This window comes from Rhinoderma darwinii, chromosome 9 (assembly GCF_050947455.1).
Source record: "Rhinoderma darwinii isolate aRhiDar2 chromosome 9, aRhiDar2.hap1, whole genome shotgun sequence".
In the NCBI taxonomy this organism is placed as follows: domain Eukaryota; kingdom Metazoa; phylum Chordata; class Amphibia; order Anura; family Rhinodermatidae; genus Rhinoderma; species Rhinoderma darwinii.
The window spans coordinates 30769756-30792281 of NC_134695.1; the positions used below are offsets into that span (position 1 = coordinate 30769756).

The 22526-nt window shown below is 43.0% G+C and overlaps 1 protein-coding gene across 1 annotated transcript in view; it reads right to left on the reverse strand.

Moving 5' to 3' along the window:
• The window catches only part of LTBP3 (latent transforming growth factor beta binding protein 3), a 153051-nt gene that overhangs the window by 63730 nt on the left and 66795 nt on the right, over positions 1-22526 (reverse strand). Inside the window, exons 7-10 of the mRNA XM_075837463.1 lie at positions 16064-16222; positions 15738-15962; positions 14271-14290; positions 12474-12540 (exon numbers count right to left, since the gene is read on the reverse strand). Coding sequence (XP_075693578.1) covers positions 12474-12540; positions 14271-14290; positions 15738-15962; positions 16064-16222 — 471 coding nt within the window. The remainder of the gene's footprint in view (positions 1-12473; positions 12541-14270; positions 14291-15737; positions 15963-16063; positions 16223-22526) is intronic.

Sequence of the window (22526 nt, forward strand, 5' to 3'; positions counted from 1 at the left end):
GGAGTCCCGAGCAGAGCGCTGGTGTCGGCTCTGCTCCGGGACTCTGTGGAATTCCCTGACATCGCTGCCCATATATGGACAGTGTGTCAGGGTCTTGCCCAGAGCGGAGCAGAGCGCTGGTGTCGGCTCTGCTCCTGGACTCTGTGGAATTCCCTGACATCGCTGTCCACATATGAACAGCGATATCTGGGGCTTCCCCAGAGCCGGAGTCCCGGGCAGAGCGCTAGTACAGGTTCTGCTCCGGGACGCTGTGGAATTCCCTGACATATCTGCCCATATATGGACAGTGTGTCAGGGTCTTCCCCAGAGCGGAGTCCCGGGCAGAGCGCTATTATCGGCTCTGCTCCGGGACTCTGGGGAAGCCTCTGACATCGCTATCCATACATCGACAATGATGTCAGGGGCTTCCCCAGAGCAGGAGTCCCAGTGATGTCAGGAGCACAGCTGGAGTCCCAGGAAGAGCCTAATAGCGCTCTGCCTGGGACTCCAGCTCTACAGAGGGCACTGGGGCAGCCTCTACAGAGGGCACTGGGGCAGCCTCTACAGAGGGCACTGGGGCAGCCTCTACAGAGGGCACTGGGGCAGCCTCTACAGAGGGCACTTTGGCAGCCTCTACAGAGGGCACTTTGGCAGCCTCTACAGAGGGCACTGTGGCGTTATCTACAAGTGGGTGTGTGACAGTATCTGAAGAGGACACTGGCATTATCTAGGGGTGTGTTGCATTATCTAGAGGGCACTGTGGCCTTATCTACAGAGGGCACTGTGGCCTTATCTACAGAGGGCACTGTGGCCTTATCTACAGAGGGCACTGTGGCCTTATCTACAGAGGACACTGTGGCCTTATCTAGGGGTGTGTTGCATTATCCACAGAGGGCACTGCGACAGCATCCACAGAGGGCACTGCGGCAGAATCCACAGAGGGCACTGCGGCACTATCTAAAAAGGGGCTGCCCAATCTTGACATGTGTGCTAACTGAGCCGCCGGACTGCATTTGGCGACACTTAAACTGGAAAGCTGGATTGTTGAAATAAGCACGTGGAGAAATATCTCAAATTTTAAACCTAGCGCTATTATTATAGTAATATAGTATTATTATTATAGTAATGTAGTGTTATTGTAGTTCAAATAACTAATTGATTAACAATAATTTTGTATTGTATCAAATTTGAAAGTAATGCGGCCCGTCAACTTCTTATTTATTCTATATGTGGCCCACTTACCCGGCCGAGTTTGAGACCCCTGATATAGAGGATGGGATTAATAGCACGATATCTACTTTTGCAGATGACACCAAGCTATGTAGTAATGTTCAGTCTATGGAAGATGATCGTGAATTGAAAGCGAATTTAAACAAACTAAGTGTTTGGGCGTACACTTGGCAAATGAGGTTTAATGTAGATAAATGTAAAGTTATGCACCTGGGTACGAACAACCTGCATGCATCATATGTCCTAGGGGAGCTACACTGGGGGAGTCACTTGTTGAGAAGTATCTCAGTGTACTTGTAAATCATAAACTAAATAACAGCATGCAATGTCAATCAGCTGCTTCAAAGGCCAGTAAGATATTGTTGTGTATTAACAGAGGCATGGACTCGCGGGACAGGGATGTAATATTACCACTTTACAAAGCATTAGTGGGGCCTCATCTAGAATATGCAGTTCAGTTCTGGGCTCCAGTTCATAGAAAGGAAGCCCTGGAGTTGGCAAAAATACAAAGAAGAGCAAATAAGCTAATAAGGGGCATGGAGAATCTAAGTTATGAGGAAAGATTAAAAGAATTAAACCTATTTAGCCTTGAAGAAAGACGACGAAGGGGGGACATGATTAACTTATATAAATATATTAATGGCACATACAAAAATTATGATGAAATCCTATTCCATGTGAAATCCCCTCAAAAAACAAGGAGGCACCCTCAGTCTGGAAAAAAAAGGTTCAATCTGCAGAGGCGACAAGTCTTTACTGTGGGAACTGTGAATCTATGGAATAGTCTACCGCAGGAGCTGGTCACAGCAGGGACAGTAGATGGCTTTAGTAGGATCTACAGATAGGTCCAGAATTATTTGCACAGTGACACAAGATTTGGCATTTTAGCTGTTTACCAAAACATATTAAATATACAGTTTTATAATCAATATGGGCTTAGGCTGGGTTCACATGATTTTTTTTCAAGCGGAAAATCTGCCTCAAAATTCAGTTTGGAATTTTGAAGCAGATTTTCCTCTCCCTGAAAGCCGATTTTCACAGCGTTTTTCACCCGCGGCCATTGAGCACCGCGGGCATAAAACGCTGTAAAATACGCTTTCTCTGCCTCCCATTGATGTCAATGGGAGGTGAGAGGCATAAACGCCAGAATACAGGGCATGTCCCTTCTCTTTCCCGCGAGACGGTTTTTCCGCTCACAGGAAAAAAACTCCTTCGCCTCCCATTGAAATCAATGGGAGGCTTTTTTGTTGTGTTTTGCGGCACGGTTTCCACATCAAAAAACTCGCCAAAAACTTTGGAGGTTTGGAGTTGATTCCAGTTGTGGTATTTGCATTTGGAAGCTGTTGCTGTGAACCCACAACATGAGTTCAAAGGAGCTCTCAATGCAAGTGAAACAGACCACCAAAAATGAAGAAATCCATCAAAGAGATAGCACAAATGTTAGGAAGGGCCAAATCAACAGTTTGGTACAGTCTTGAAAAAACAAAAGAGCGCACTCGTGATCTCTTGAACACCAAAAGGCCTGGACGTCCACGGAAGACAACAGTGGTGGATGATCACAGAATCACATCTACCCAAGTGAAGAAAACTCTCCTGGAAGTAGGTGTATCAGTATCTAAGTCTACCATAAAGAGAAGTCTTTATGAGAGCAAATATAGAGAGTTCACCACAAGGTGCAAACCATTAATCAGCCTCAAAAATAGAAAGGCCTGATTAGACTTTGCCAAACAACATCCAAAGGAGCCAGTCCAGCTCTGGAACAGCATTCTTTGGACAGATGAAACTAAGATCAGTCTGTATGTAATGCCGGGGTAGGGAGATAGACAGGTGAGCCCTAATCTACCCGCCACTCAGTCCCTGCCTACTTGTACAGCCCATCCTAGGCGACGGCGTACAACTGGGTGACGGTCCTTACGCTCAATAAGTGCATGACAGACCAACAGACAAGGGTACACAGAAGCTAAGGGAAATGTGGCAGTTGCCCACGGCAACACCGTGAGCAACAAGAGTAGTGAACGAGCCGAGTCAAACCAGGAGTGTACGAGGTACCAAACGCAGAGCAGGAGAGTAGTCAGTAAAGCCAGGGTCAATTTGAAGCAGAGGTCAATAATATTAGCAGGAGCAGCAGAGCCAGGAAACCAGACAGAATCACAGGCAAAGGAGGAGCAGGAAATGAAGGTATAAATAGACAGAGGGCGGGAGCTAGCTCCGTCTGGCCAGGCTGTGATAGGTTCTCCCACTCCTCAGCCTCCCAGCCTGAGTGGTAGCAGATCGAGTCACTCTAATAGACCTAGGCACAGATGCAGGCTGATTAACCACGGGCTTCGAAAAAGAAGCTGTGTCAGGCAAATCCATTACACTGTACCAAAATTATGGGAGGAAGAAAGTATTGAGAAGGCCTGGAACGTCTCATGATCCAAAGCACACCACATCCTCTGTGAAACATGGTGGAGGCAGTGTGATGGTATGGACACGCATGGCTGCCAAAGGCACTGGGTCACTAATGTTTATTGATGATGTGACTGAAGACAGAAGCAGCTGGATGAATTCTGAAGTGTTCAGGGATATACTTTCTGCTCAGATTCAACCAAATGCAGGAAGGTTGATTGGACGTTGCTTCACAATACAGATGGACAATGACCCAAAACATACTGCGAAAGCAACCCAGGAATTTTTTTAAGGCAAAGAAGTGGAATATTCTGCAATGGCGAAGTCAATCACTAGATTTCAACCCGATCGAGCATGAATTTCACTTGCTTAACAAAACTTAAGGCAGAAAGACCCACAAACAAGCAACAACTGAAGACAGATGCAATAAAGGCCTAGCAAAGCATCACAAAGGAGGAAACCCAGTGTTTTAATTGCTTCTCAGTTGTTTCATTTCAAATCCATTCTGGTGGCATGAAGAGCCCAAATCATGAAGATTGTGTCACTGTAATTTCACTGTCTAGTTTGATAGAAATCTAATTGTGCTCCCACAATATGAGTAAATTATATAGTTCACTGAAGTAACAATAAAGTAAAAAATACCTTTTAATTAGTAACTGGTTAAAAACAGGGGTAACACACCACTGTGACATAAGCCCCACCGTGATTGTTAAAAAACGTATTAAACAAAAAACACTGAGTCATTGTGATACATCTAACTCGGTGTTTATAACAATATTGTGTCTGGAAACAGCATATATCCAGGGCACATCAGTAGTACAATCCCAAAATAAAGCACAGGCGTCCGAATAGATCGGGTCTCCTAGTGCTGGGTGTAACACGATATGACTATCCCCAATGCAAACATTCCATAAACAGTACAACGACCCTACGCGTTTCAGGTACTCATCCTCAGGGGTCCGTATAATGGTAACTCTGGCCTTCACACCAGCGATAGAATCCTTTAACAGCAGATATTCTGCTGTGCGTCACGGCAAAGATGCACGTATTGATGTCAACGGCATACTTCATTGCAGGCGCTACGTTACTATAAACGCTAAACTCCACCCCTCGTATTCTAGCGGCAAACATGAACTGACCAATCCCCACACCCTCACGATTAGTGACACCTGCCCATGTGACCCCCCGCCGTCAGCTGACAACCAGGGGTCATTATCGGCCGCATCAAGCCGCACGCGCAGGCGCAGTAGAAGTCAGGGACAATTCGCCCAGACTGCCAAAATAGGAGAAGGTAAGCGCTACACGATAATGGATTGTAAGTAAATCTCGCGGGACAGTTAAACACCGCAAGTAGGCTACCTCACAAAGCAACTAAAAATGTAATTAATCACATGTAGGGTGGAAGGAAATACGATCCCTCATGACATGGGGGACCGAGAGACGATCGCCGTTAAAAAACGGCAGACCAATAGGGCCATCTCAAACCTACATGTGTTGGGCAAAAATGAACTCACCCACCCCCTGGGCAACCCAAGGGAGATAGGTCGTCCATACGGAGTGTTAAATAAAACATGTATAATTAGTCTGCTCATTTAAACCTGCTGGATGTATGCATTCCAGTCTGTGGATCCATTGTGCTTCTTTGCGTAAAATCAGGTTATCCCAATCACCTCCTCTTTTGGGGGGTCTAACAAGTTCAATAGCTTGAAACTTTAAACATGCTGCCTGGCCTTGGTGTTTGGCATGCACATGCTTAGATATTGGGGTGTCCCTATCATGGACAATGTCTCCAACATGCTCCCTAATACGGCGACGAAATTGTCGTGCTGTTTTTCCCACATAGTTAAGGGGGCATGGACATGTGATTAGGTAGACCACTCCCGCAGTCTTGCAATTGACATAATCCCGAATAGTGTATTGTTTCTGTGTGGTGATGCTAGTGAAGCTATTACCTTTAAAAATGAAATCACAGGCTTTACAGCTACCACACCTAAAGGTGCCTGGTATTTGTCTGTCCAGCCACGTGCCCCTAGGTGAAATGGGGTCAAAACAGCTGTGCATGACTCTGTCCCTTATATTTTTCCCTCTCCGATAGGTGACAGACGGCCTCTGTGTGATTTGATCTACCAGATCTGTATCAGAACTGAGAATACGCCAATACCTATTCAGTATCTGCATAATATCATTTTGTTTGGAGTCATAGGTACCTATGAGTCTTGTGACCTGTTCTTCTTTCCGTTTTTTAGGGACCAGAAGACATTGCCTATCAGCATCCCTTGCTCCCTCATAGGCCTTCCTGATAACCCTCTCGGGGAAACCTCTGTCCTTCAATCTTGTTTTGAGCTCCTTGGCCTGGAACTCAAAATCACCCATAGAACTACAATTCCTACGTACTCTCATAAATTGGCCTTTTGGTATGCCACTTTTGAGGGAATGGGGATGACAGCTATTCCATTGCAGGAAACTATTTGTTGCTGTTTCTTTCCTATGTACCTTAGTGTGGATTGTGCCATCTGATGTTTTTGTGATTTTCAAATCTAAAAAAGACAATTCTTTCTCACTGATCTCACATGTGAATTTAAGTCCTACATCATTCTTGTTGAGGGCTGCTACAAAATTATGGAACTCATCTGCTGTAGAGTTCCAGAGGATCAACACGTCATCAATATATCTAATCCATAATCCAACAGATGAAGTCCAATTGACAAATTTGTCCCCAAAGACAATTGTCTCCTCCCACCAGCCAAGAAATAAATTTGCATAGGTGGGAGCAGCAGGACTCCCCATTGCAGTACCACATTTCTGATGGAAAATTTTGTCTTCAAAAATAAATATATTTCTTTCAAGAAATATATTTATTTTTGAAGACAAAATTTTCCATCAGAAATGTGGTACTGCAATGGGGAGTCCTGCTGCTCCCACCTATGCAAATTTATTTCTTGGCTGGTGGGAGGAGACAATTGTCTTTGGGGACAAATTTGTCAATTGGACTTCATCTGTTGGATTATGGATTAGATATATTGATGACGTGTTGATCCTCTGGAACTCTACAGCAGATGAGTTCCATAATTTTGTAGCAGCCCTCAACAAGAATGATGTAGGACTTAAATTCACATGTGAGATCAGTGAGAAAGAATTGTCTTTTTTAGATTTGAAAATCACAAAAACATCAGATGGCACAATCCACACTAAGGTACATAGGAAAGAAACAGCAACAAATAGTTTCCTGCAATGGAATAGCTGTCATCCCCATTCCCTCAAAAGTGGCATACCAAAAGGCCAATTTATGAGAGTACGTAGGAATTGTAGTTCTATGGGTGATTTTGAGTTCCAGGCCAAGGAGCTCAAAACAAGATTGAAGGACAGAGGTTTCCCCGAGAGGGTTATCAGGAAGGCCTATGAGGGAGCAAGGGATGCTGATAGGCAATGTCTTCTGGTCCCTAAAAAACGGAAAGAAGAACAGGTCACAAGACTCATAGGTACCTATGACTCCAAACAAAATGATATTATGCAGATACTGAATAGGTATTGGCGTATTCTCAGTTCTGATACAGATCTGGTAGATCAAATCACACAGAGGCCGTCTGTCACCTATCGGAGAGGGAAAAATATAAGGGACAGAGTCATGCACAGCTGTTTTGACCCCATTTCACCTAGGGGCACGTGGCTGGACAGACAAATACCAGGCACCTTTAGGTGTGGTAGCTGTAAAGCCTGTGATTTCATTTTTAAAGGTAATAGCTTCACTAGCGTCACCACACAGAAACAATACACTATTCGGGATTATGTCAATTGCAAGACTGCGGGAGTGGTCTACCTAATCACATGTCCATGCCCCCTTAACTATGTGGGAAAAACAGCACGACAATTTCGTCGCCGTATTAGGGAGCATGTTGGAGACATTGTCCATGATAGGGACACCCCAATATCTAAGCATGTGCATGCCAAACACCAAGGCCAGGCAGCATGTTTAAAGTTTCAAGCTATTGAACTTGTTAGACCCCCCAAAAGAGGAGGTGATTGGGATAACCTGATTTTACGCAAAGAAGCACAATGGATCCACAGACTGGAATGCATACATCCAGCAGGTTTAAATGAGCAGACTAATTATACATGTTTTATTTAACACTCCGTATGGACGACCTATCTCCCTTGGGTTGCCCAGGGGGTGGGTGAGTTCATTTTTGCCCAACACATGTAGGTTTGAGATGGCCCTATTGGTCTGCCGTTTTTTAACGGCGATCGTCTCTCGGTCCCCCATGTCATGAGGGATCGTATTTCCTTCCACCCTACATGTGATTAATTACATTTTTAGTTGCTTTGTGAGGTAGCCTACTTGCGGTGTTTAACTGTCCCGCGAGATTTACTTACAATCCATTATCGTGTAGCGCTTACCTTCTCCTATTTTGGCAGTCTGGGCGAATTGTCCCTGACTTCTACTGCGCCTGCGCGTGCGGCTTGATGCGGCCGATGATGACCCCTGGTTGTCAGCTGACGGCGGGGGGTCACATGGGCAGGTGTCACTAATCGTGAGGGTGTGGGGATTGGTCAGTTCATGTTTGCCGCTAGAATACGAGGGGTGGAGTTTAGCGTTTATAGTAACGTAGCGCCTGCAATGAAGTATGCCGTTGACATCAATACGTGCATCTTTGCCGTGACGCACAGCAGAATATCTGCTGTTAAAGGATTCTATCGCTGGTGTGAAGGCCAGAGTTACCATTATACGGACCCCTGAGGATGAGTACCTGAAACGCGTAGGGTCGTTGTACTGTTTATGGAATGTTTGCATTGGGGATAGTCATATCGTGTTACACCCAGCACTAGGAGACCCGATCTATTCGGACGCCTGTGCTTTATTTTGGGATTGTACTACTGATGTGCCCTGGATATATGCTGTTTCCAGACACAATATTGTTATAAACACCGAGTTAGATGTATCACAATGACTCAGTGTTTTTTGTTTAATACGTTTTTTAACAATCACGGTGGGGCTTATGTCACAGTGGTGTGTTACCCCTGTTTTTAACCAGTTACTAATTAAAAGGTATTTTTTACTTTATTGTTACTTCAGTGAACTAGATTGTGTCACTGTCCAAATAATTCTGGACCTAACTGTAGTTCCGAGTTCATCACTATATTAAAGTCACCACAGACTATCAAACCACCTTTCTGAAGTGATTTAGCTTTAACTATCACTTTTTTTTAGAATAGGACTTGTCTCTTATTTGGGGCATATAAAGAAACCAATGTATAAACCTTATTATTAAGCTCACAGACTATGATAATATATCGTCCCTGTGGATCAGAGAAAGAGGCAAGGGATTTAAAGGCAACAGTCTCTGTTATAGCTATAACGACACCAGCTTTTTTTTAACATCCTTAGAAGCAAATATAACGTGCGGAAACTTCTTGTTTTTAAATAAATGTGAATCTCGGGAAGACAGATGTGATTCTTGCACACATAAGATGTCGCAGCTAGATTTAAGGGCTTCATTTCAAAGAAGGGATCTTTAAAATTGGGAGTTCAGGCCATAAGCATTGATTGATAAAATTTTAAGATCCATTTATGCAATAAGGATACTTCCTGGCTTTTCCCCAGTGACAAGGAAAACATTTTGATGAATTTTAGAAATTGAAGTAAAAAAAAGGCACAGCACAATAAAACCAGAACAAAGTACAAAACATTGTTAACATTACTACAATTGTTGCAAAATTCCAGCAAAAACATAAAAAAAACTGCTTCTTTCAGGGAAAGGGAACGGAGAGGCAAGAGTCTGTCTGGTCACTTAATTCTCAGGAGTAAGAGCGACAGAGAAGAAGGACTTACACTCAAGTGGCAAGCAAGAAGCCTTGATGCGTAACCTGTAATTTTAAGATTTTATCAGTCATTGGTTCTTTTTCTAGACCTGCTAACGTTCTCTTACCACAGAGGGGTTATGAATTCTGGGCGGGCAACGTTGTTGCGTGCAGGTCTCTATGGAGGGGAAGAAATGAGACACCAAGTGTGCAAAAGAACTTTCACCGCATCCGGAGATGTGCAGACGTGTTGATTCTCATTTTTTGTAATAATGAGCTTCACTGGAGAACCCCATTTGTAGATAATTAAGATTGTCACGTAGCATTTTAGTCATTGGAGCATATTCTTTACGGCGTAGCTTAGTCGGTGACGATAAGTCAGGATATAGTGTAATATCTTTGAAACGTTCTGGTAAATCAGGAGAAGATTTCATCACTCTGAGAAACTCATCTTTCACATTGAAGAAATGGATGCAGGCAATCGTATCCCTGGGAAGTTGTGTGGCAATATGGCAGGGTTTAGGATTTCGGTGAATTCTATCGATCAATAAATCCAGGGTAGATTTGTGAGGTAAAACTAGTGCCATCAGGTCTGTGAGATATTGAGACAGGAGGTCAGGAGTAAAAGACTCAGGGATTCCCCTGATACGGACATTATTTCTTCGGGATCGGTCTTCCAGATCCAAAACTTCATCTTCTCAAGTTGAGTTTGCATCAACGAGCAGATTGTGAGACTTCGCAAAATCTTCTATTTTATGCTCGATATGATTAGTTCTCATGGCAATAGATTATATGTCGGATCTCAAATCCCCCAGTACTTGTCTCAGATCTGTTTGAAGGGAATCCCTCACAGAGAGTTCAGGAGTTTCTTTATTGTAGCCTCCGAAGCGGGCTGAGAGTTAATTTCATTAGGTATGTTATTGTCCACTGAGTCAGCCCTGGAAGAGGGGCTGGGGGGAGAGATGCGCCTGTTCACTTTAGAGTGTTGAGATGTGGGATTATTGAAAAACTCAGTAAGTGTAGTTGGTTTAGCCTTAGTGTTCTTTTTGGAGGTACCTCCCATTTTCTATAGCGTAGATACTCAATATAACTCAATAGAACAATAAACCTTCACCACAGACATGGAAAAGTAGTAGGTAAGGGTTAACACAAACCTGACCTCATGCTGTGGGCACTGCGAGGAATAACATTTATAGGTTCTGAGAGAAGTTGTATGATTATGAGAGCTGAGGATAGAACTTTTTTTTTTATTGTGTCTCCTTCACTTAATGGATTGGGCAAAGGAGTGAAGGACTTCACGTACAATGTATTGTGTATAGACTGGGGTGAGGAAGAAGCGAAGATGGACTCAGGAATACCCCTTAGTAAAACTCTCCTCAATAATAGATTTCAGTAAACTCAGTTCAATAAATGATCTCAGCCGCGTGTTAGTTAGTTAGTCCCCAGGATGGCCGTTGTGGAGGGGGGCATATGTGGCACAGTCTGAGAGAAATAGCTGTACTAGCGAAGTGATGAATTTGTTGTGGGGAGATATCCCCTAATTTTGGGTACCTCCGTACATAGCTCTCAGAAATCTGATTTTGCCACACTCCACAGCTGATTAATGAACCGCTACTGCAGTCTCTTACCTCAAAGGTGTCTGCCTTTGGCTGTTACTGCTGTGTCCAAGATAACCAACGGAGAAGAGGTGGCCCAGGTAACGAAAATGCGGTAAGCGTGTGGTCCCTTCAAGAACGGTCACGCTGAAGGGCCGATGGCAGGAGTGACACTCACGTATCCCTCGGTATCGGGAGACAGTGGGATGATTGTAGTGCAAACCTCGTGATGGGGGGGGGGGGAGCGCGGCGCATCTGTCCCGACTCAGCTCGGTGAGGCAGGCCGAGGGCCGAAGTATTACTACCCCAGTCCGTCCCGTGTACTCCGGCTGAGTGCAGCTACAACCTCTCGTGCAGGCGTATCGGAGGCGTTTGCACGAAGGAAAAATCTGCAGGTGTGAGGTTTATTTTAGCTGGTTTAGGCTTCGGTGCTCCAGAGCTCAGCAGTTACACGTCCTCCTCCATGTACAACCACACCACGCCCCTAAACGGTGTAATTTGTAAGACCCAGAATACATAACTGCCCTTCATCTTAGTCGTTTATTGTCGGTTTACCTGTGCTGTCTTATTTTTTTGTGGGACCCACGGGAAGAATGTAAAAAACATGCAGTTTTCAAACACAAAATATGAGTCCGATTTTTACAAATGTTATTTACGTTTGTATAACATCTGGCTACTAGGGAAAAAAAGGACCTGTAAACTAAGTGTCCTAAGGCTTTATTCACATTATACACGGTCTACGTGAACCATGTTTTGTACTAAATGGCATAAGCCATGTTGATGAATACAGCGGCAGGTTTTTGTACTATGAAAGTGGCAGTATTTTCTTGTAATTAAAGTTGTTTTCCAAGTTATTTAACAAATTGGCCACGGTAGGAGGGATGCAAAAAAAAAGAGCCATTGCTCAACTCACGAATCTCCGTTCTACCGCGACCGCTTCCGTTCCTCCCCGCCGCTGTGTATTGACATAGCTGCAGCGATGATGTGCTTCTATACCCACCTGATCGCTGCAGCCAATCACTGGTTTCATTGGGTATACGGCACAGAATCGCGGAGGCCAGTGCTTGGCTGCAGCGATCACGTGGGTATACGGGCACATCATCACTGCAGCTATGTCAATACACAGCGGCGGGGAGAAACGAAGCGGCGGCACTGAAACTACGGGTATCTGTGAGGTAAGTAGTGGCTCTTTTTTTTCTTTTTTTTGCATCCCTTCTACATTGGCAAATTTTTTAATTAACTCGGAAAACCCTTTCAAAACTGCACTGCATGCGACTATAAAGCCACACTCCCTTTTGTGGCACTTGACAAGTGTTGAAAAAAAAACCTAAATGACATTCCTTTCAATGCAATTGCTCAAGAAAACTGGTGCAATTGCATTGATAAATATGCTCCATGGTGGTTTAATAGCACATTATCGTACATCTATGATAGAAAGTTTGAACAAATAACATAAAATATCCTTTAAGTAGACTGTATTATTACCTGGCTTTGGTGGAATGAGAGATGGCAAAGACATAGTTTCTTCTAGGTCTGTGATGAATACTGGAAGCTGGAATTTAAACATGTAAGTATATAAAATAATATTAATATTAAGGCCTTATTCACATGGACATATTTCACGTCCGTGTGCTGTCCATTTAAATAACTGACAGCACACCGGCCAATGCACTTCAACGGGGCTATACACACATCCGTGTTTTTTGACGGAGCGTGTGTCCGTTGTGAGAAACTCACTGGATGTCCTATTCTGATCCGTTTTTGTGGACCATGTTGGTCACTGAGTAAATGGGTCTGTGAAAATAATGTACAGCACACAGATGACATCCGTGTGCTGTCTGTTTTTTATACGAAAGTAAAATGGTCCATGTTTTATGGACACAAATCAGACGAACCCATCTGAATGATTAATACTACACTTAAATCAATAAATAATATTAATCAACTTAGATTTAATTGGTATTAGTGTTAGATAAGCTGTCAGGATAGGGCCACACGGAGCGGCCCTGACACGGTCACAACGCAGCTAACAACCGCGCCGGCACCATGTTCGGTGCGGCTGTCATACAGCCTGTTAGTGGCCGCACGTTAACGCAGGCAAACCGCCCCTTTATCTGCAAAATCATGCGGCCATGAATTAATACACCCTTTATGGCCTCACGATTTTGCAAATTAGAACAACTTACCCCCTATTCATTCTCTATGGCAGCGCCGGAAAAAGCCGAACACTGAACTCGGCTATCTCAGGCGCTCCCATAGAGAATGAATGGAGCTGCAGTGCGCATGCGCATGTAACTGGAATACTTCTTAAAGAGGTATTTGTCAGCCGCTCCTACATACTGCCAGCGCGGTTGTTGGCCGCGTTGCGACCGTGGCAGGGCCGCTCCGTGTGGCCGTACCCTCAGAGGCACACAGGAGCCTCTTCCAGCCGAGTTGTCAGCCCAGTACACTGGCAAATTCGGTTCAGAGCAACAATATGCAACTTCTATGGAAAGTGGATACATAGAAGCTGCATCTCTAAAACCAGCAACATTTTTAATATATATTAGAACTATGTTTAATATGGCAAAATACATATATTAAATTAAAAAAATGACATCAAAGCCTTTAAGCTCCTGCTGATAGTGTTGATACTACATTTTGCTCTGTACCTATTTTGCTGGATTTGGGAAAATGATGTAACTCCTGTAAAGATATGTACACTTACTCTACTAAAACACAGACATGAAGGGAATATACAGCCTGGGGAAAGGTATGAAGCAACTATGGAAATTGATGTGGGGTACCTAAGGATGGCAAACTGAATTTTAACAGTGCTAGGTAGCTGCTGCCAAGGCAAATACAATCATGATATACCACAAAAAAGGGCATAGATGCACAAAGGTTTCTCCGTCAGGGTAGAAGGTATGTTTTTTACTGTCACAGTAATGAGACTATGGAATCTACTCTTGTTGTGATGGTTAATTCGTTAAATTAATGTAGGTCTTTCCATTGTTACAGGGTATTTGTCATAGATTGCTTGAGGTGGGTTATTGATCCACATATGCCATGTTTGGAGTCAGGAGGGATTTTTTTTCCCCCTTCTGGATCAATATTGCAGGATAATAGGTTGAACTAGATGGCTTTATGTCTTTATTTCAACCTTACTATGTAACTATTAGGGCTGTTATGTTCCATTGAATCAGAAGTTCCCATATCACACAGGCAAATTCTTCATTGATAAATTAACTTGTGGTTGAATTTTCATTCTCATTATCACTGAAAAGAAAGAAAAAAACTTACCATTGATTCAGTTACTTCACCTAGAACAAAAAAATATATAATTACATTTATACAGTGCTTTTTGCTGCTAAAATGCTACATTTACAAATGTGTGATTTGACTCATGTCTTCTCTTAAAACGTATAGTCTGTACCCACTCGGTATATCAAGCAAAAAGTATTATGTATATATGTGACAATGCACGCTGTAGGGGAAACAAGTCTAAGACAGGCGCATCTCCTCAGCGCTCTGCTCCTGTGACAGATTTATTAGCTTTTTACTATGCTTCCTAATATGTGACCCCTTGAAATCCCATACCTGTCACTGCCTAAACACCACATATCTTCCTTGGGGAGTTTTCTTCCTGCTCACCTCAGATTTCAAAGTGGTATTCTAGGCAAAAGTTCTATGGCCTACAAGATGTAGCCATTTAATCACACTCTGGTTACAACTGCTATTCACGGTGCTCAGCCTCTCAAGACGCAAAGGACCAACATCCTGACAGCCGACCTCACTATCAAGGCAACCCTTAGGGTCTAATTCTTGCTCATAAGAGTAACCGTCGGTACCCAGTTTATGATTCTGATAAAGGTCGGTACACAAGTATCATAAGTTCTCCAGTGTCACTGTTAAGAACTAGGTACTCCTGGGTACCAGAATAGCCCTGCCTTTTTAAACACCATGAGTTGTGACCAATGTAGCTCCATAAGTCCAGCATTGCAGCATACATTGTTCACGCCTTTGATAGACTTACGGCTGACAAACCCACTTTGTTGCTGGGCATCAATATTACCCATTTTACCCGTGTACCTCCTGGACCCAAGATTTACCACAGCAGACTTTGCCACCAAAATGGCTGCCCAGCTTTCAACACGCCACCCAGGATGGGGAAGGTTGAGGGAGAACAAGTGCTCTAGAAGGGGCTCTAAACTTAAACCATATGGTGGACTAGAAACCTTACATAGTCTATGCTTTCCGTTTTATTCCTATTTCACTTCAATTAGGTTTTAATGTTTCATTGCTGTCATTCCTATTTGTTATTATAATCACTCCAAAACCTTAAGCCCCCCCCCTGTTTCGCACCTCCATTTCTAAAACATATAAGTACAATGACAGCCGTTTGTACACGTTTTATGTTATAGCTAATATAACTTTTACAGAAATGATGGAGGGGAGGTATAGACCCAAAATTTGCAGGTTCTAAACAACATTTCTTACATCGAATGCACACATTGACATACACACACACACACACACACACACACACACACACACACACACACACATTTCTGCACATTCTTGATACAATAGTCAGCATTTTGCACAAAGTAAAACTCCAATGGACTAAATATCTCAATGACACCTTTACCCATTACTATTACTACATACAGATTGTAGAACATTAGGGAACAAGAGTAGCGTCATTTGTCATTCAAATGTTTGAATTATTATAGACATTCATGTACTCAAATTTAAAAAATGACTCACGTTGCCCTTCACTAGAATCAAGTTCTGGTATCTTTTGAGGTGGAGGAAATTCCGGGATGTTTAGAGGTGGACTAACATCTGGAGTTCTTGGAGGAACAACCTGCTGATCCCCTAAATCTGGCTGCAAATGCAGAGTGATTTCACTTTGACCCTGAATCATAAAAGTATGATGAGTACTAAAGATATGATAGCCTTTCCCAGCTGGGCATATCTCTGCAAAAGAGGCTGGAAAAAAGGAATTAGGAGGAATTAGAACTGTCGACTGTGCACCTAATGGTCACTTTTAATGACTGAATTTTTTTGATGCGATTTCTATCCATTCTTACCTGTTCCTTCAGCAGGACATGCCTCACATTGAGGACCCCAAGCCTTTCCAACACTACAGCAGCATAGTTGTTGAGTCATTCGAATAGAAATAGGGTGCTGACATTGTCCTTCTTGGCCTATAAGCCTGTAGCACAGACTTTTCACATCAGACTTCTCCTCTATAAGATTAAATAAATGTTAATGTGATATATAGACATTAAATCCTCATTTGCATCAAGTCCTGTACACATGAAGTTCTCACACTTGTATCATGTTAAAATATTGCAGCTAAGATTAGCTCTTAGGGCAGTTCTCCAATGAACTACCTGACAGCTAGATATGCCTGGTAGTGTAATTCAGTTATCCATCATTGAGGAAGTAAGTAAGTAAGTAAATCTCTATTCACATCTGAATTAGAGGCTCCATTTGGTGCTATCATTGTAGATCCGGTCAATTATAATGGGTAGAATAGTGCTGCAATGGTGTCCGTCATAGGACGGATCCAGCACAGCTTCATGATTTCCATTATAAATGTAACCCACAAAGCAGATGTAAACAGAGCCTTAGTGTGCCACTTATGTGAAGCCTAGTGGGTTACCATAGACTTGCCTATTGGGTTACCAAGAACCTGCTGTTCTAAATGTGATAAGCAAGAGCCATAGCTGCTAAATGCACATAGCAGCCTTTTTTGCAACCTGTGTCCGCACAGACACGCTGTTGGAGACTATAAGAGTCTACAGTGTAAGTGTTGGACATTACAAGTCCCTAAGCAAATCTGCTGAATTATTTATGAACAGTGTATACATTTATTATCTATAACAATACAGTAATATTTCTTCAAAGTGAGTTGTTCAGTTCAACTTCTGTCTATACAGCTGTGAAGTCATATAGAAATCTGGCTGCCTATGGGTATATTCACATGCTGCAGATTTATTTTTCCTTAAGAATCCACGAGTAAATTTGCATTAGTTAAAATTAGATATGCACCATGTGTGAATGTGGCATAAAAGTTGTATCAAACTGTTCTACTGAGACACGAGATATAAGCTTCAGAGTAGTCATCACTTGTTGGTGGTTGCGCTACAGGAATGTAGCACATTGACGTCATCAGAGTGGGCCGGTTGTCATGAAGAACCGATGTAGTCGGCAGCTGTGAGCAGGAAGCGGGAGAGCAGCACTGGATCGGGCGGAAGTACCCCCTCTCTTAAGCCCCCCTGAAAGGCCTCCTGGCAAACTTGCTACAAGTGAAATTGTTTAATAAGTTATGGAGCATGAACATCCTCATTTGGAATCCATGTTCTTTGTTCTTTCCTCTGGACCATTTCCTTCCCATTCTATTAGATAGTAAAGTTTTCCACATACATGTTTGCAGCCAAGAATATGTTTGACTTCAAACTCAGACAAGGATTCAAGAGCAGACCACTGAAACATGAAGCAAGTTTATAGGACAGAACTTAAAATCTATTGTTCCTTGTGGAGTGCCAAATTTATCTCAAGGATGTATTGGAACTGGGCGTCGATATTACACGCAACTCCCCGGTTAGCAGGCATAGCAACTGATATAGCGTTCAGCAACTAAGGGGGCTTATCTCAACTCAGTGGTAAGGTGCAGTAAGTGATAACTGTGGATAATGAAAGAGTTGTAAAATTAAATGTAGATCACTGGAAGAACAAGGAACGGAGAAAAAGATACAGGGAACAGAGTGCAGACCAAAATGATCAAAAGCCTTTTATAACATGATGGAGTAAACCCATTCCAAGTTTTGCTATAGGGCCCCATCGTTACTTGTTACGCCACTGCCCTCGATGTTGGTCAGCGGACCTCTTAACTTTGGCAGCAGAGCTTAAAGCTCCTATGGACCTCTGTCCTGATGATTCTTACAGACATCAGCAGCTGGTCGTATTTGAGATTGCCCAGAAAGGGGAATGATAGGACATCCAACATTGACAGTTTCAAAAGGAGATTTATGAAGATTCAGAGACATGGGTGTTGTGACCAAATTTGGCCCAAGATCGAACCAATTATCATTATAGGCATTGGCATAAATGCGGAGAAATTCCTCTAGAACCTGATTGATCTGCTCAGTCTATCTATTACTCTGAGGCCCCTTTTGCCGGCGTATATGGTCTCCACTTGACATATACTCCTTGAAAGCCTCCTGATGTATATATTAAATAGAGGCGGTGACGGATACTTAACAGTGGTATCCATCACCCATAAACTATTATGGAATCCGTTAAACAGATATGTCATGAACTATCATGACCTTCTCATAACGTATTCGTTGAAAGGATTTCAGAATATTCTATGGGCAACAGATAGCACTGTTAGACATCCATCAACCACAGGCTACTATGGCATCCGTTTAACAAATAATCCATAAAAAGATTTTGTAAAGCTCAAGACGTATACATTAAATGGATGTCTGTGACAGATGCTATACAGTGGCATCTGTCAACGATAGGCTCCCCTGTTAAAAAACTCATGATCATCATTGGAATCATTTCTCTCAGGAGAGGAAAATTTCCTAGATCAGAATTGCAAACGGAAAATATTTGCTCCATCCGGATTACTGAGAGAGAACCACACCAACCCCATTCAAGGAAATACAGATTTATAAAAGAAAGATTTGTTAGAGTATCATAGGGGAAGAACCCAGGGCTGTAGAGAAGCGTAGATTTGCCAATCTCAAGAATTTGCTCCTTACCAAGTTATGGTATTTCTGAAAAAATTTCATTGGTAAACTGCTGTAAAACTGCTTGGGCATTACAGAGTTACAAAGGGAATCACAAGGTATTCAAAGTATTGTTCCCTAGTGTTGAAGGCGGTTTTCTACTTCCTTGATTTAAACTACACTATATGCTCCCTGGAGTTCCTATTTAGAAAAGTAGCAGACCCCCTTGCTGCGATCAAACAGCTTGAAGATAAGTGGAAGCGGATATCTGTTCTTCACAGTGATTTTATTTAACCCATGGTAATCAATGCAAGGTTCCAGAGATCCGACCATTTTCTTAACAAAAAAGAACCTTTTTCTTTTGAATGTAGGCCAATATCACCTCGGTTTCCGGTACAGATAGTGGGTACACCAGACCTCTGAGAGGGTCAGAGGCCTAGGATTGTAAAGCATAATCGTAAGGACTATGTTTCAGAAGGGCCTGCTTTGTGTTTTGTGATGACAGGAAGCCAGCAGGTATGAGTCAGTCTTTGTAGACAGTACTGGGAACAGAAAGCCCCCTTGTAAGCATTCTGACCTGAGGACCAAGCAATAAATTTTGAGTGTTGCCTGAGGGTATACCAAGCACTACAGAACTGTTGGAACGATGAAAAAACAGAACATTTCTTTGGAATCAACAACTCCCAGTGTATAGAATAGGAACCATTTAGTAACTAACGTGACCCTGACGGATGAGTGACCCATTGGTGGAAGTAAAGAGACTGCATTTAATAAAGTAGGGACTCACTTAAAAGAGGTCATCATGGAGTGGCAAGTAGACTACTACAGTTTGATCCAAATATTTACTAAGAACCTCATGTTTATGTTTATAAATTTTGCTTAGAAGCAATAGATCAATGTATAAAAAGTGGATGTGTGTTCTACGTTTTTTTCTCCCTTTTTGAATACACTTTGAAGAAACAGGAGATGAATCCGCAGGTTTTAGGTGAGGAAATACTTGAGGAAGTTCTATGCGGCTCCAAAAACCATGAATTCCTAGAATGGCTATTGACAACAGTCAAAAGCTAGGGTGACATACACAAGGAATTTATCTTCAGGAAAAGGCAGTGTCAAGTCCAAAGAGATCTCCACATTTTCACATAGGCCCTGAAGTTTTCCGATTTAGAAGGATAAACCGGACAGTTGAAACTAAGATGTCCCCTTTGTTCACAATAGAGATACAGACCTGGAGTCAACAAATTGAATGGGTTTATCTGGAACTGTATCTGTAATTGGAGGATTGCTGGAGATGAGGGCCAGATGAGGATAACCATAAGCATGTTTCTTTTCTTGCAATCTCTCCTGGAAACAAATATCTACAATGGTAGACAAGGAAATTAAGATGTCTAATGCTGAAAAGAGGTTTTTACCCCCAATTCATCTTTTATATGCCCTGGCTGTCCTTCATAAAAGGCTGCCACAAGAGCCTCGTTATTCCAAGCGAGTTTGATGACAGGATAAAAAACGTCATTGCAGAACGCATACCCTTTTTCTGGCATAAATGGTCCAAAGCAACTGAAGAAAAATTACCTGGTTCCTTGAAGACTCTGGAAAGTAGCAAGGAAGGTGGACAAGGAAGACACAAATGGGTCTCTATGTTGCCATAGAGCTGAAATCCAGGCGCAAACCTCTTCTGAATGTAACTAAATACTATAGGCCACTTTGGTTCGATCTGAGTAGAATTGCTGAGTACAAAGTGCAGAATCCAGGTGGAGCTGGGAAATGCAGAGCAGGTACAGAAGTTGAAGGCACAGGTGGAAGAGTTACCATGGCAGTTTGCTGGACCAATAGCATATGGCACAGAAGCAGTGGGCTGCATATTGTCCAGACGACTGGAGATTCCTCAAAGCACTTGAATAGTCTCTTGCTTTCAAAAACCTTGCTGGGACACTTGTTTGACTAATTCATAGACATCCACGGGCAAGGGGGTAGACATTGCAGCGCCTTTGGGATCCATGGCCGGTGTATAATGTTACACAGTAGTGACCAACTGGCAGCGCATGCGCTACAGGAATGTCCGGATGTGGGCAGGAGCAGAGTTAGAATGAAGCTAGGGGTCGATACCAGAAGAGCGGACCAAGATGCGACAAGCCACTAGAGAAGAAGGAGATGTATCCAGGGCTCAATAACACGAAAGTTGAACTACAATCAACACTCGACAAAACCAGTACTAGCGAGATAATGGCATAATCCATACTAAAATTAGGGTCAAGATGTAGCTAGTGATAAGTAGAGTTCCTCAATACATTAGTTCTCAGTACGCAGACTCTAGTTCCAAAAATAATCTCCCTTTACATCTGCTCCCGCCGGGGTTGATGTCATCAGAGTGGGCTGGTTGTCATGGAGAATGGACTTGGCTGTAAGTTGGGAGCTGGAGACCTATGCTGGATCCGAAGGAGGTAACATAAATTACCATTTTATTGTTTAGCTAACACAATGAGCTATTGGAACGCAGGAGTGATATTTATATATACACACACTGATCAGCCATAACATTAAAACCAATTGACTACTATTGTGTAGGTCTCCCTTTTGCCACCAAAACAGCTCTGCCCCATGAATCCCTCAAGGCCTCTGAAGATGTTTTGTGGTATCTGGCACAAACAGATTCTTTAAGTCCTGTAAATTGCGAAGTGGGGCTTGCATGGTTCAGACTAGTTTTTTCATCACATCCCATAGATGATCGATCAGATTGAGATCTGGGGAATTTGAAGGCCAGGTCAACACCTTGAACTTTTTTTCATGTTCCTCAAACCATTCCTGAACAATTTTTGCAGTATGGCAATGCGCTGCTGAAAAAGGCCACTGTTGCCATGAAGTGGTGTACTTGTCTGCACCAACGTCTTTAGTTAGGTGGTACATGTCAAAGTAACATTCACATAAATGCCAGGATTTAAAGACCAATGAATGCCTCGGCCAGCTTTTTTTCTTCCCATAGTGCATCCTGGTGCCATCTCTTACCCAGGTAAGTGACGCACCCACACCCATTGTAGGCGCTTTCAATGGTGGACAGGATATAGCATGGGCACTCTGCAGATACGCATCAAGCTGTGTGTTCTGAAACCGTTCTATCATACCCAGCATTTAACTTTTTTGGCAATTTGTGCTACAGTAGCCCTTTAATGAGATCAGACCAGACGGGCAAGCCTTCGCTCCAAACACGCATCAATGAGTTTTGGGCACCCATGACCCTGTCACTAGTTGTCCATCCTTTACTTTTGGTAGATACTAACCAATGCATACTGGAAACAACTGCAAGACCTGCAGTTTTGGAGATGCTCTGACCCAGTCGTCTAGCCATCACAATTTGGCCCTTGTTATAGTTGTTCAGATCCTCATGTTTGCCCATTTTTCTGCTTTCAACTTCATGAACTAAATGTTTACTTGCTGCCTAATCGATCGCACCCCTCGGCAAATGCCATTGTCACGAGATAATCATTGTTATTTACCTCACCTGTCAGATATATATATACACAGTCAAGTCACATTATTATGACCACCAGCTAATATCCAGAGTAACCGCAGTGTGAAGCACGGACAGCCGCTAGACGGGCTGGGAGTGACTCAATAAGGTGCTGGTAGGTTGTCTCCGGTATCTGGAGAGCCACGCTGACCGCAGTGCATCCCACATTTGCGGGAGGATGAGTGGGGGAGGTTACATAGTGCGAACAAGACGATCGAGGTGGTCCCACAGATGCTCAATTGGGCTCAAGTCTGGCGAATTAGGGGGCCAGGGAAGTACTTGGAAGTCTTGGTCGTGCTCTTTCAA